At 40.5% G+C, this 16,148-nt stretch overlaps 1 protein-coding gene across 1 annotated transcript; it reads left to right on the forward strand.

The window, feature by feature from the left end:
• The first annotated feature begins 4,216 nt into the window (after window positions 1-4,216).
• LOC306699861 (maternal B9.15 protein) lies at window positions 4,217-15,823 on the forward strand. Its single transcript, XM_079164636.1, has 6 exons — window positions 4,217-4,295; window positions 10,154-10,305; window positions 13,138-13,315; window positions 13,461-13,598; window positions 13,748-14,075; window positions 14,495-15,823. The coding sequence occupies exons 3-6, from the start codon at window positions 13,143-13,145 to the stop codon at window positions 14,705-14,707; spliced, it is 852 nt and encodes a 283-aa protein (XP_079020762.1). The 5' UTR covers window positions 4,217-4,295; window positions 10,154-10,305; window positions 13,138-13,142; the 3' UTR covers window positions 14,708-15,823.
• Window positions 15,824-16,148: the final 325 nt, after the last annotated feature.

Genomic DNA, 16,148 nt, shown 5'->3' on the forward strand with positions numbered 1-16,148 from the left:
ACCCGAGCCTACATAATTGATAGCGAAGGCAGAGTTATGTTTTATAAAGTGAAACACATTAATGGCTTCCTCCGCACTCTAAACTTTAGATGTGCTGGGATCAGTAAGTGAAGAGGCTTTAAATAACCCGACACATTCATTGTCAGTACAATAAGCCAGTGTAATCCATTATTTCTGCCAAAGTATTAAGTATTGTTATAGAGAAGCTGTTCATTGAAAATGTACTGTGTTAATATAATATGACAGATGGCCTTAATGCCACAACTAGTCACTAAAAGGGTTCTTATTGTCTGAACATTTTATACAAAAATAAAGAAACTTCATATTTGATTTATGAAACGTGCAAAACACAGCAAAGTAAAAAGACGCCGTATGACATTGCTCTTTAATTTTAGGTTTGTCCCATGAAGGAATTTGTCATTAGCGTAAGATAAAACCTTGTGGCTTATTTGGATGTTAAGGATTTAACAGCACACAACTGAACATGTATAGAAGTTTCTAAAGAAGTGGTTTGACACCTAAAGACAGTGTCAGCGGTCTTTAGGTGTATTTGGGCCACAGGAGACAAACAGACTGCTGAACTGGATGAGCGTGGTGGAACACAACGGTACCGACGACACTCAATTGTGCAGGCCGAAGCGCCACTTCAAGCTCCCGCTGCTGGACACCATCACACCACTCACTGAGTCAGGCATCAAGGTCAGTGCGGTACAGTCATCCTGCATGAATGTGAGTTTATCGGAGCTAAGACAATTGGTCAATTGACAGAAATAAATCAGTAACTATACTGATAATCGATTAACAGATTTGCAAAAGTGCAAAGAATTCAGAGGTCCTGACTTCTCAAATGAATATTTGCTGGTTTACCTATTACTGTGAGAGTAAATTGACTATCTTTGGGTTTTGTACTGTTGGTTGAATAAAATAAGCATTTTCAATCAATTAATCAAGACAATATTTTGACCAATTGATAATGAAAACAGTTTATTTTGGCTAAAACGGTATTTAAAATACAACTAGTACTCTTTGTAATTACTTTACTTGCATTTTCTTTGCTATTGTAAATATTGATCCACATTGAGACTGAGGTGGAATATCTCCTCCAGAACAGCATCAGAAATCAATAAGGAGTAACTTGAATTTAACTGATTTCATAAGACTCCATGTTAACTCAAGTCTAGATAACATGTGTGCACATGAATAAGGGCCCAATGTGCAACTGAGCAGCTCTGTATTTGACCATGGATAAGAACATCGTCTGTGTTTGACAAATGTGTTTGTTCGTTTGTTTTTAATTAATTGCTCAATTAATTCATCTTCAACAAGGTCCACCAAAAACAAATATGTTTGTTTAACTGTCCTTCTGTGCAAGCCGGCCTTTGCTAAATCTGGTCAATGGACGCAAACCAGCCCCCAATAATCAAGATCGTCTTACGGAGACTTTGGTTCCAGCATTAAGCCACCAGTTAAACCTGCAATCAGACGTAACAATCAAGACTATACCATCATCCCGCAGTCGCTCTCTGATTCTTTTTGCCAAAAGGCGCACCCTGTTAGAGCGATAACCGGGGTGTCTTTGTGAGTTTGTTTGCATGCAGTCAGAGGTACAGACACTGAGCGCTCGTATCAGGTCTCCATGGAGATGGAAACGGCTTGTTAAGAGCATGAATAGACTGAGAATAAATCACAGGTCCTCAATCGCACGTGCAGGGGACAACAGTAACTCGTCGATATTAAACAATGGAGGCAAACCTAGGAACAACAGGACGGCGAGGATGGAGTGAGAGAAGCTTTGGCACAAAGCGTATTCGGAGAAGTAAGTTAGGCGTTAGTGGACGCTGAGAGACAGAGAGCTGAAGGACACGTACTGAGACCACAAACAAACAGTGAGGGGAAGGAGAGGGTGGGACGTGTCAATTCCTGAGTAGGGAGGATGACGGCCAAATAATTCAAATACTATGTCATCTTTTCAACTGTTTCATATCAGCTGAAACTCAGAACCAAAAGCTAGGCCAAAAAAAAAAAACATTCACTCCCTAACAGAATTATGTGTAAAGGTTTATAAAGGCCACGATCGACACAGAATAATAGCACAACTGGGCCCCAAAAGCAGCCTGAACCCTTCAAAGATCTTTCAGCAAATACACACATTATGTCAAGCAACTGCAGGAGATAAAAGGCATGGCTGAGTTATGTGAGAAGCGTGGAGACGGAGGAAGGAAAATGACTTTGGGTACACAAACCAACAGAAACCATCAGAGCCGAACATAGATATCAAGAGGAGACAGACAGCGGAAAGACAGAAATAATGTGTGTGGGTGAATACTTTTCTAACAGCTCAAGGATGGAAATTACACAATGCATGATAATTATGTTGCATAGGTCAGCCCTTGTTAGTATTTTTTACCTTTTCCCGCGTTTCCTTCTCGATTCCAACTTGATTCCTCCTCCTCGTCCCCTCTTCTTCACTCTGGAGTTCGTGTTTGCCTTCCTGACATGCAGCCTTGCATCTCTATTTCACTCCAGTCTCGTCAAATTTGATCCGTTGTTGCCTCATCTCCTCTCCCTCAGACACCATTTCTCTTTTCTTCACCCTTCCACGCTCAGGACTTTGAAGGGAAACATGCCTTGTGGACAAAGGAGATCAACGGTTGGAAGAAAAGTACAGTATTGGTACTTTTCCGCATGACGTTGCGCTGGAACTGTGCAGAACCCGCTCCAACGTGCGCTATACAGGAAGGACAAACACACAAAAGTCTCAGTGGTGCAGAGAGGTGAGAAAACGGAGAATGCAAGCAAAGGCATCAGTCACCGTGTGTGTGTGTGTGTGTGTGCGTTAGAGAGTGTGCATTCATGCAGGGTAGGAATGAAGGAGAGAGGGAGGGACAGAGATTGAAGGAAGCTGGGAGGGAATAGGAGGAGTATACGTGGAGAGACAAAAAGGGGAGGAGACATTTTTCTCCATTTTCCTATTCACATTTCTTTCTAACCCCCCTCTTATTGTGAAATGATCCCCATACTGTCTCCATGTACACAACCGCTTTATCAATACGTCATTATTCTGCCGCTCTCCGACTGTTTTCCCCTTGTCATATTCCCCCTTTGTTGAAGCCAGCTGTGTCTTTAAGCTCGTGCACTTGAACTCCGAGTGCTTTTCTTTCTCCGTGTACTTCCCCTCCGCTGGCCCCCCAGCATACAGGAAAGAGACACAGCTTGCAGGGAGAGGGAGGGAGAGAGCGAGAGAGAGAGAGAGAGGGGCAAAAGGGGGGAGAAATGCAGATGGGGGAGGGGGAAGGTTTGTAAACGTTTGTTCAAGGCTATGGACCACTTGGAAACCAGCTCAAGAAATACACAAGATTCAATAAAGATATGGACATGAACAAAATCTGTGAATCAAAGCACAAGTTTTCGGGACGTATCAATAATAAAGGGCTGTCTAATGTGTTTGTAGAGGTAAGAGAATAGGCTGCTGTTGAAATATTGATTCGTGGTATAAAGTACGGCTGTGCGTTTGCAACATCGTGAACGCGTTCAGTGGAGAAAGTGCAAGGTTAAGGTCAGACCATTAAGCAGAGCTTCACGTAGCCCGCAGAAAATCTCCATGGCAACTGCTGACACACAGGTGAAATATTTTGCAATAAGACAACTCATTTGTGTTTTGGGTCATAAAGTGGACTATCATGCCAACTGATGCTTTGATCTATTTTTCCATAGAAAAGAAAAAGAGTGGGCAGTCCACTCACTTTGACTGATTTAATTGTTGAGACAGCAGAGCGGGAGTCAGAGGGGAGTCAGGAGCTCGGGCAGGTTTCGATCGCAGGCCAGCGGGGTGGGGGGGGGGGGGGGGGGGGGCACGCGGTAAACTGAACCACCCAACGACTCTCACAGCACAGATCTAAAATGAATAGATAGGTCTGCATTACATAAGTAGTCCCTGAGCATTTACATATGCAGGGCCAGAGTTTGTACAGTAGTTTAATAAACATGTGTTATATTAAAGTGTCGTGTAAATGGAGGACATTTATTAAGAAGATTAAGCTCAGCAATATAAAAATAAAAAGGGAAAGAATAAACTCAACAGGTCTTTAAGCATTCATAGCTATGCTGTACAAAGAGATGGTAATGAAAGTTTCCATGCTCACTTCCTCATAGTCTGAAAATCAAAAACAAGCATTCAAGTTTCAAAACATCAGCAGCTAGCTGGGAGGAAACGAGGGAAATCTTTGAACTTATTCTTAAAAAACAGAACAGAAGGCAGAAGTTCGGTACAAGCAGGAAATCACTTGAAAGGTAATGTAAGTGAAGTTTGTTGTATTAGTATCTATTTTAAAGTTGTTGATTTATTTATTACATAAACTATTATTTTTCTTGATCCTTTTCTATATTGTATTGTTTATTCCTACTGATAACGTATGCTGTGTTTAGACGGCGACCATGTGAACAGAGAGAGCGACGTAGAGTTTCTTGTTGATCTAATCCTGTCTAAAGCTTAGATCAATAAGATATAAGGCCGTCTTATCTACAGAGAAAAAATAAGAGGGAAAATGTCAACATGGCACATACAGCACTTGTTGGCTGGGAGATGTTTTCTCTCTGAAATGTTGAAGCTATTCTTATCTAATAATTATTGGTATAATTTAGCAGCTTAAAACTGTTTACTTGAATTCAGCGATTACAAATATATATTGTATGAATTGCCATATTTGCATTAGGTTTGTCCCTCAGACCAAAGCTCATTGGTCCTTTTTGGCTCGTTACTCTTAATTGCCAAACAACACCTTCTCAGGACGCCTCGTCACAGACTGCATGTGACGGTCTATGAGCGGTGAGGATTGACGATCCTTTCTCAGAGTTTCATTTGTCACTTAGTTTAGAGTTCTCAAACCCTCCAGTTTCACTATGAAAAACAGAACAATCTCACCACGATGATTTTGCCCAAACTATCAAGGAACTGTAGATGTACCAAACAGCAGACAGACAAAGTTAACTAGCTGGTGAACATAGCGGAGTATTTAGCAGCTCAAGACCTGCACGTCTCTCTTGGGAATTGAAACAGAGATAAAGAGAGTGAATACGGGACTTGCATTCATCAGACTCCAAATGAATGGCAACGTTGCTCTTTAAGTGCTCGGTGCAGAAATGAGCAACTGTTTGCTAACCAGGTCGCCATACCCACTTAAAAGTGTATGCCAGTGTTGTGTTTACAGCTTGTTCCACTGCATCTTTGTGGCCAAAAACAATTGTTAATCAAAAGTGAAGGTTCCATGTCAAACATAATTTCCTTCTCATTGTATTAACCATTTCATGACCCGTCAGATTTTTGTTTAATCTTCTGACCTCTTCAAGGGTTCAAAGCCCAGATTGAAAAAGCAAAGTTTTATGTAGCTCAGGCGACGTTCTGTCTCTATGGTCCTAAAATATACACAGACAATGTATATTTATAGTGACAGGGACTGCGGATCTCTTAATTTCTTAGCTTGATCCAGCATCTTTAATTGAGCATTAGAATAAATCTGAATTTATTATTTTTAAAAGAGCGAACCAGACAAATAAATGGGATGTCACTGATCTTAATATGCCTTAAAAAGACAAGAAAATGTTCATAATGTCTTGTTGCTGCGGTTTGCCTGCAAGGCGCCAAACTGAGAAAAAGCCAACTTTTTCAATCTAAAAAGACGGCGCTGCGTTTAATGCATTGCAAATACAAATAGGTATCGACCCACTGAGAGGAGGAGGAGGAGGGAGGGAGGGAAGGGAAGGGGGGCAGATGATAAAAGGTCAAAGGAGGTGTGTGCTGCATTCGCTTGTACCTTTTGTGTAAGAGACAAATATACGTCCCATACTTAACCACATTACTGGGGACCAGAGAGGACGGAGACAGACTGGATGCCACGAGAGACACTTCTCTCTCTTAATGCAGACGAACAACTCCCCCAGCCCAAGGACAGTCGGTACCTGAGGGGAAAGAGGCAGCATGTGTGTTAGGGGAAAGAGATGCTTATACTGGCGCTGATCTTGAAAGGGCCCGGCCGATCGATCGCATTAAGCTCCCTGCAAAAGAGAGAAATCAATACGGTTTTTAAAGGCGAAGCAGGCTGCATGTGGTGTGTATGCGTGTGGGCTTCATTGATACCGCCAGACGCGTTCAGAGAGAAGCTGCTCCTGAAAAAGAACGATCACATTTCGAGGTCAAGTGGTTTCATTTCCAATACTTATCTACTAAATCCTGACACTTGTGAGAGTCTTGTACATGAAAAAAAAAAATCTGTTTGTATGAAGTATCACGGTGTGGCTTCTCAAAACTGAAATACTGGCCAGTGTTTGAGGAGCACAAATGACAACCTGACAGGGAACATCAATAGTTTTCAGTTGGAGAAAGTTGTGCAGAAGCTACATCAGGATTAGAAAGAGAGAAAGAAAGAAGCCGAATGACCTGCGACTCTTTGAGAAAATTAATTGCTTGTTTAAAGATGCTGTAATGCAATCAGTCTCATAGTTAACAACATGAATTGCCTACGGAGGTTTGGCTCAAGGAGATGGAGTGGGAAGGAGATCAACAAGAGCGCGAGAGAGAGAGCGAGAGACAGAAGGCTATTAATTTCCATAAGTCGTCAACACAATGCTAATCAATATCAAAGACACCCACTCTTTAAGACGTTCTACCTCTCTCATCCAAGTAATGTCTCTTTCTCTCCATCCATCTATTTCTGTCCCTCTTGTACACACTCTTAGCAATAATTTACTCTCGAGTTGGCAGCCGGGACAAGGAATGTGATCCAGCAGAGAAGAAAACCCTACATAGAGCTGACACAGTGTCCTCAGTGTACCTGCACTTACACACAACACTAACTGCAGGGAAGAAGAAAGAAAGAACTGAAATCTAAAAACGGACGAAGAAGCCGAGTGAGGATGAGTAAATGATAGCAAGGATGGTAAGAAATTGTGCATGGCATGCAGGTGTGTGTAGCTAAACCGAAGAACAAATTGAAAGAGGAATAGAAATGAGAGGCAACCAAAAACAGTGTTTATGTGGAAATATGTCTGTATTCGGTAAACAGCGAGAAGGATAATGGTTAGTAGGTTATGTTGAAAGAGAGTTGATGCCCGACTGTAGCAGTGAAGACTGAGAAAGAGATTCTAAAGCTTTCCGTTTCTAAAGGTTAGAAACCTGCAACCACCACTTATAACTGGAAGACATTTATTAAGAAAAGAAACCAGCCTGCCCTCTGGTGGTGGCAGAGGGAAACACACGCTGGCTGGTCAGGAGGGAAATGCAACAAACTGATTGATACCACCAAAACTATCTAAAGAGCAGTGGTGGAAAGTAACATTTACTGAGGCACTGTACTTTGAGGTTCATGTACTTTACTTATTTTATAACACTTAATGTTTCTCTTCATTTAAGAGGGAAATGTAGTAATTTATAATATATCATTTTTAAATTCACTGTATTTCACAGCTTTAGTTGCAAATTACCCAACAATTAGTTATGCATTTGTAATTTGAAACCCTATTAGCTGAAACATTTAAATGATGCGAACAAATGTGCATATTAGTAATTAGGAAATATAATAATTTAACACTATAAAAAGGGGCCATTCTGTGAGTACTTTTAATGCTATTTTAATTACAGTTTATAGCTTATCCTTCCATACTTAAAAAAAAAATAGATTGGGGGATATTTGTTATACCTGTAATTTAGTAGGCGGTTTATCAAATTGCAGTATTTCTATAATTATTTAAGTAATCCACAAGTGCTAAAAAGTAAATTACAACAGTACAGCAGGACCTTTTTATAGGTAGAGAAAAAAACAACTATTGTTAATATGATATGAGCATGTACTGTGTTATTTAGAGCTGCGTGTTGCTATGAAATGCTGGTGTTTATGGATGTTTTACTGATCGTAAAGATGCAGACTCACTGTGACCAAAAGAACACTTTAGGTGCGTAAAACACGACTACAGTTTATGATACAATCATTTGAAAATAAGCCCAGATAAATTCAAACAGGATCAATGATGCCAATTTATTGTGAAACAAGAAACTGCATTTATCCCAAAACACATTTAATACATTAGGAGAACTGTTGAACCAGCAACCCTTTACAGTTTTACAACCCAATGCAATTGTAAGGTGTCACTTTTCATTTTTCTGTCAGCAATAGGTGCAGATTACATTGTTTTAAATAATACATGAATAATGATCTACTATACCAATTATGATCATCTTTCAAAATGTGTTAATATAATATTTAGCTAACGTTAGGCGGTAAACATAGCAAAGCATTTAGCTGCTAAAGAGCTACTTGTCTCGCTCAGGAATTGGTAGAGACCAATGGTTGACAATTAGTTTGCGCAACGCAAAACCAGAACAATTTAGATATTTTACAATTTGGCATAACATTAACGCACTATTTCACATTTCCCTCTCAGTTCAACACGTGATTATCCGACTGGGCACTTACCTTTTAAATGTGCGTTGTAGAAGATAAGCCACATCGTTCACAGTCACCGCAAGTGCTAACTTCAACCTGCGACAAGCAAACGATGACAAACGTGCAGGCGTGTGTGCAATCTGCTTTAATTAGCTAAGACGTTGGGCATGCGCATTGTGGTTTTCCCACACTCGGGGCACTTGGCATTGTGCATACATGGCGTGGTGTTATCTCTACCTAGCGGCCACTCCATGTAGTGCAGTTAAAACCCCATTTTTAAACTATTATATCCAGCCTCTGAACTTTATTTGTAAAATAATCATGAATAAGTAAGTAAGTATTACCATGCATTAATCCAGAATTATGTCAATTTGTAAACTAGACTGAGTACCACTAAAATCATCCTTTTCTCTGCTGCCAAGAGTTGGGGCTTTGCCCGACTGGCCTCAAATGACCCAATTAGTAAATAAATAGATAAAAATAGCTCCAATTAAACTGGCTACATTAAAATAATTATAATTTAACAACAGAATACATATAATGAATACAACACTCGGCAAATGAGTACTTCTACTCTAAGTACATATTCCTGACAAGACTTTGCTCAGAAGTAAAAAGCAGGATGTTTACTTGTGATGGAGTACTTTTAAATTGTGTTACTGAAGCTTTTACTTAAGATAGTAACAGATATAGGCCTAATGAGGGGACCACTTTCTTATAAATATTTAAGCAATGTCTTTATTCGTTTGGTTACCTTTTTTGCAAGCTTTTGCTTTGCCAGGTTTTGAAAAAAAAGCATTGTCTTTATTGCCAGCTCTTTAGGTCATCAGAGAAACCCATCAATAATATGTTTACGTGAGTACTTAATTACAATTTTGAGGTACTTTCCTTGAGTACTTTCCTTTTCTGCTTCTTAATACTTCTACTCCACTACATTTCAGAGTAAAATATTGTAGTCTACTTTTACTCCACGCCTTCGCAGCTTTGTTACTGGGTGTGCAGATTCTGTTTTGAAAAAGAAAATATGACCATTTCTTTATTATGACTATAATAAATTGAAATGCAGCTTATATTAATGCATCTGTAACAATACAGTTACACAGAACATTCTTTCTGCTCCATAATGAGTACCTTTTATTTTTATGCTTCAAGCACTTTTTGCTGATAATACTAAGACACTTTGCTTGTATAAGAGTGTTTAATAAAATAGACTTTGACTACTTTTATCTGAGTGTTGTTTTTACACCCTGACAAACAAAAATGTTTTCTTACAACTGACATTTAAGGCATCGGTAAATAATCTACCAACCTTTAATAGAGGAATTAGTTACAATATATAAATCTTTAATAAAGGGTGCCTTGTTTGCAAGTTGAAAAAAGGGGACATACAGAACAATAAGGTCACCATCTCAGATCTCACTATTGCCACACAGTCAACCCTTTGACAAGAGCCTCAGAGAGCAACAATAAAGGATAAACACGAGTATTACCTTACACCAGATGTCATCATAGGTTAGTGAAATTATCACTGTGATTTGGAGGGATGAACAAATGCACTGTAGTTGTAACTGAGTGAAACCAACTCAGCTGTTTACCTTGACTGCCCATATTTGGGTCGGGTGGAGTGTCGCTTTCGCGGAGGGCCAGTCAGCGCTTGCTCACGGCCCCGAGTAGAGGAAGTGAGTCATACTGACGGTAATGTTTCGTCTCTGTTGCAGCAGCATCGCGAGCTGAGCAGAGAACAAGGAAGCAACATGTGCTGACCATAATAACGCCAACACACCAGCGCAGGCAGCCACGAGACAAGAGACAAGGAGACGAGGACTCTCAACGACTGCAGAGTATTCTCAGACTGTGAACGCTTATCATCGTGAGTACCACTATGTTAAATAACTTTTATGTTTATTATTTAATTGGAAAACGTAATTTGCTGTGATTGTAACCTATTTTAAAACGCATCATTTGTCGCTGTCGTATTTGTTACATTGTTAACAACAGCTTCGACGTCAGTTATCGTTTTAAGTCTTTCATGCCTCGCTCGGTGTATTTTTAATGATTCATTTTTGGTTTTACTCCTTATTATTGTTTTGTTCCCTACTTTTTTTCTAAACTTTTTCTATCTAGGGTTATGATATTCTTACCATTTCAAAGTAGGACGTTTTAAACCGGAATGCTTCAATGCTATATTGTCATATACATTTAGAGTAACTGGATAATGTAGGCAACCTTCTCTACCGAAATTATATCCGTCGGCGTGTTTCTACTGATTTCCACTGGGGGGTTTCCGCGCTGTCAGAAACCCCAAATACGTAATTTCCAGTATGTAGCAGGAAGTTTCCTTTATCACACCAGAAAGAAACCGAGAATACATTATCTGGCGTTTGATTTTTGTTTTTGTCCTTTTCTGGATGTAAAGGCCATCCATGAGCAGACACACACACACAAGCACACAAAGTGTGTCCCCTCCTTGGATCACACAGAGTTGTGCCTTCACTGCTTTGTTTAGTCTCTTTTGTTTCACGCAGAGGCAAGAACAAGTTTTCTTGTCACTCAAAGTGAATACAGACAAAACGATGCTAAAAGGTGAAACATCTGCACCTGCGAGTGTCAGTCATGTTTTCAACTGGCTGTCAAGCAAATAAACATAAACTATATGACGTTACGGTATGCTAAACACACACTGAGCACAGCAACAATGCTGTCGAGTGACAAAAGAAAGGCCCTCAATCAAACACAGTTTGTATATTATCAGCAAGGGGCGATTATTTTTGTGTATCTTGGACCAAATCTATTGCATGTGAGGCTTCTACCACTTTATTCTCCTTATCCAAAGCGAGGGTCAAAGGATAGAGGGTGTCGTGTACAGTACGTATTGTAAAGCCCCTTCAGTCAGATTTGTGATAGTGGGCTTTACAAATAATATTGACTTGACTCATGTGAACGGGTCAAGTTGTTGTCTTCACACGTAAAATCAAAACCCTATCAGCAGAGTCTGTGATAGTGGCAGCAGGTCACTGTTCAGTACACAGACACACAGTAAACATGGTGGGCAGACTGCTCGTCAATGCTGGGAACTTCTTCTTTTTTGTCAGGGCATCACTGAACCTCTGATTATATCAAACAGTTGACACGCAGATGTGAAGTAATCAGAGAAGAAGACAAACGCCATCAGCCAATGTTATTAAGTTCCTCTAGTATCTAGAAACGTGCATCATTAATTTGGTGTGACGCAAGCGAGTTGAAAGCATGACTCATCTTGGTTGTCTTTAATAGAACACAATATAGTGAATCAGTAGTGAAATATGGGATGTTGCAGGTTGTCAGTGAACACTCAAATATTTACTGTATTTGTTAGTCCTCTGTGGCAGTGGAGTGTCTTGCTTTATTTATTTTTGGACAAAACAAGCTGGTTTGATATTTTAAACTTCGGTTTAAGAAATGGTGTCATTTTCACTATTTTATAAAATTGTACAGGCAAGAAGAGCCATATTCAGTGCAAACGTTTTGAGTTTGAACGTCTTCTAAACCCTCAAACACTTTGAGACGACTACTCAGCACTCTGTCAGCCTAAACACCGCATCTGTTTTAAATGCCTGTGGCCTCTTTAACGCGACGTTCGAACAAACTATAACTACAAGTGCAAGGCTGCTTGGACCAACAAGGTTAACGTTCTTGAAAGTTTGCAGCAGAAATCTGAAACTTGAAAACCTACCAGAAAAACCTGTGTTTGTGTGTGTGTGTGATTGTCAGACAAAGTGTCTGCAGCTCAGCATGTTATAAAATGAATAACCTTTTGCTGGCGGAGACTGTTGAATGAACATATTTAGTTGCTGAGTGATTGACAGCAAACACAGAGTTATATAAATTAGAGAAGCTGCAACAGCAGCCTGAAGAAGACATGCTATATGACCCCGTTTACCTGGCAGACTAATAACTGACTGGAACATCTATAACATTTGAGGATCATAGCAAAACATATTTGTTCGGGACTTATGTTACTACTACTTTTCTTTGTTGTGTCACCGGCTCATCACTACGCCTAAGTGGAGGCTGTGGCTACTTTTGCCAGGGCAAATAATAATTTTCTCTCGCACCATATTATACAGGCTGAAGCAACAGTGGTGTGTTTCAAGCCACAATAACAAATTACTCTCTGCACCTCAAAGTTCAAGGCACGACTTTCTTGTCAGGGACATCAGCAGGATGTTACCACGCTGATCCGGTTGGGCTGCACAGTTTGAATTGCCTTGGCCTTTATAGAGCACACTCTTCACTCTGGTCAGGCTGACATTGGCACCCGACCCAAACAGACACGCTATCAGAGGACAAACAGCACAGTGAGCTCATTGGATTTGCATTAAAATAAAATATTTGACGCTGACACAGCCTCGCTAGTTTGCATCTTGTTTGCATGTATACAAAGTTGAGCCTTTCGTCAACACGGAGCCATGTCCATAGCTGTAAAATTCCAGGCACTCTTTTACACCCATTTCACACAGAGGTTCCCTGAAGGTAATAAAAATAGGCTCAGGGGCAACCGCGCAGGAGAGCGCTGTTATCACACACACATCATTGAAGGGAAGTCGCAGTCTGTTACCAAAAACTCAAATCACTACTTATTACAAAGCCTCATACTCGCGTGCACAGACACATTTCTTGGCAACCTCATAATTTGTTTTTTTTAAATCTTCTGTTCCTACAGTCACCATGAAAAGAGAGGTGGAGGCTGGAGTGAACTTCCTCAAAAGCCTTGCTGTAGCACGTGGCAAGCTCAGTGAAGCCAAAGCAGAATTGTTTGCCGAGAAGCTACAGAAACTTTTATGCAACAAATATGATGACCACTGGTACCCTGACTGTCCCAGCAAAGGCCAGGCATACAGGTAATTACACAATTGTCACTGAATGTATACGTTTTTTGTCTCTGCAAAGATAGAATTATGTTCTTATTATAAGCAGAGAACACTGTATTACAGGGGAGGAGATCCACAAGAAAACACAGACTCTTTAACATTGACTCCTTCACAGATGTATCCGGATAAATAACGGAGTACCCTGTGATGAAGAGATCCTGAAGGCATGTGAGGAGAGTGAGCTCACACCCAGTGAACTCTGCTTTCCGCGCGAGATCACACTGTGGATCGACCCACTGGAGGTGTGTGCAAGGTGAGTCACTGGCTGGCCTGCTGAGGCATAGAGAGACTGACTGACACGCAGACACACTTAAACAACAAAGAGGCATTTCTCCTGATGAATCATCGTCATGATGCGTCAAATGTGGGAAGTAAAAATGTGTGTTTTTAAATAATCTACAGATCTGCAGAGAACGGCCGGCCATTCAGAGTAGCCTGTTTCGAAGAGGAAGTTGTTCAGGGAAAACAAGCGGACTCCTCGGTGGACTTGGTAAATCTGGACACATCCGATTACCACTCTGCTACCTCTTCGGATTGTAGTTCCACTGCGTCGAGTGACACAGAGGAGGAGGCAAAAGATGGCGAGACGGAGGGAAAGCAAAAGAAAGAAGGGAAGGAGGTCGTCAAGAAGGATGCAGCAGAAGGCGAGACCTACACGATAGCAATGGTTCCCAGGATTCGGAAGCGGCACGGGGAAGGACCAAATATGATTAAATACGTCAGAAATATGGTAAATTTGATCAGTTGTTGGACCATGTGCTGGTATCTCACAATTAAGGGATACGGCTGGAGATAATCTATATTTTTCTCACTGTTAAGAGAAATCCCACAGAAAAAAAGATACAGAGCCGGATACAGTTTGTCTGTGCCATTGTTGTCCAAAAACCATTCAACTACAGTGAATTAACAATCTAGTACTGAATCATTCAACATACCCTTAAAGTTCTGAATTTATGTCTATTTTGTGTGTTAGTCGTAAGCTTATTACTACAGATATGAGCTCCTGTCTATTTGACAAAGTTTCAGTATTGCATGTTGTTGCAAGGAAAGGTCCACCGATTCCTCCATTATGGACAAAGTGTGTTTAACGCGCATACTGGAAACTCTCCACCATGCCTTCTAATCTCTCGTACTCCTTCCAATCCTTAGCTCCCTGCCAGCCTCCAGTACTTCTACCACCCGGCACCAGTTTGGCCTCAGTACAAGAAGGGCGCTCCAGTGTTTCTCAATGCAGTGTGCGCGCCTCCGCCGCCTCCACCTCCGCCCCATCAGGTATTTGGCTACTACATCTTACCGCAGCCATCTCCTCAGTTCATTCTGCCTCAAGCCACCCTGCAGCCGTGGGGAGCCGTGAAGGGTTAGACCGTCCAGGAAGTGTGGGGTCCAGGTGGATAGAGCATTACAAGCTCCTTCAACTGAGCCATGGCGTGTTAATTATCTGAGTTTAGCTAACCTTGGGCCAAAAAAAAATAACTTTTTTTAAAACTGTATAGCTCGAAGTTATTCCCTGTTCAACCTGTAATGATTCCTCCTTTCCTTTTCACTTCTGGTGACTTGTAATTTATGGCTTGTACTCTTTGCGGAGATGCCACTGAACTGAAATGTCTGCATTGCAAAAGATTCTTTTACGTACTGTAAACGTTTAGAATGACTTCAATCTCTGGGTGCTTGGACTAACTCAGGACATCTCAGCAATATCCTTCACACCAAATAATTGTCTTTTCAGGTGTTATTTCTTTTATTATGTAATTTCTCTGATCAAATATGGTCCAAAGGGTGTTCGTCACATATAATCAATGTAAAATGTGATTCAGGGGTTTAATCTATTGTAGCAAGAGTGACAATATCTGTATTTTAAGAATAATATTTTTGCGAAAATGCTTGTAAATAATACAGAACTTGGATACCATAGACTGATGCACATTTTCTAATCTCACTGTCTTTTTGTTGTAATTTATTTGGCCACCAGTGGATGGCACTCAACCTGTAGCTAACACATGAAATTGTATATTTTTGTATGAACAGTGGCTGCTGTATTTTTACAAATCTAACCCAAACATGATTTTAAATAGCTTAAACTATCTCTGCAACTAGTACAATGTATTTTCAAGTGTCTCTGTTGTATGGCCTGCTTACTACTGTGTGTTTTTAAAGTTTGTCTTTGCTATGGAGATCTGCTACAGCTATATACATCCTGAATAGTTTTCCCCCACTGACTCGTATATACTGTGATTTTCATCTTTAATTATACGATGCATATTTATTTAATGTCCTTGAAACTCATCTGTGTTTGTAAGCATTGTATTGCTTTAACCTTTTGCATTAGCCATTTACCTTCTTAATGCGGCACATTAAATCCACTCATACCTGAAATCATACATGTTTTTTTGCTGATTTCTATAATCCACACGTTTCAGTAGAGGTTTTGGCACTGTTTATATCGTTTTCTCTCATAGAAATAGTTTGACTTGGTCTAGAAAACACCTGTCAGTCTAAATACACAGGATGCTGCAGCGGAAGGACTCCTGTGCTGGATGCGTCATTAAGCCCAAGGTCATGACGCTGTTCCTCCTTAAACGGGCCTAGTGAAGAGGGTGAGGGGCAAACTATTTAGACACTTATGTTATAGATAAGATAAGAGATGTATGTGTGTATATATAAATAAGAGAAAAATAGCTGGGAAACAAAATGACAGGAGAGTGAAGGCCAGGACGTTTATGAGTCATTGCCAGTAAACCTTGATGTTTCACAACAAGTCAAATAATGAAGGTACTCAACCACGAGATGTCACTACAGCTGCTGG

The sequence above is a fragment of the Pholis gunnellus genome (assembly GCF_910591455.1).
Source record: "Pholis gunnellus genome assembly, chromosome: 8".
In the NCBI taxonomy this organism is placed as follows: domain Eukaryota; kingdom Metazoa; phylum Chordata; class Actinopteri; order Perciformes; family Pholidae; genus Pholis; species Pholis gunnellus.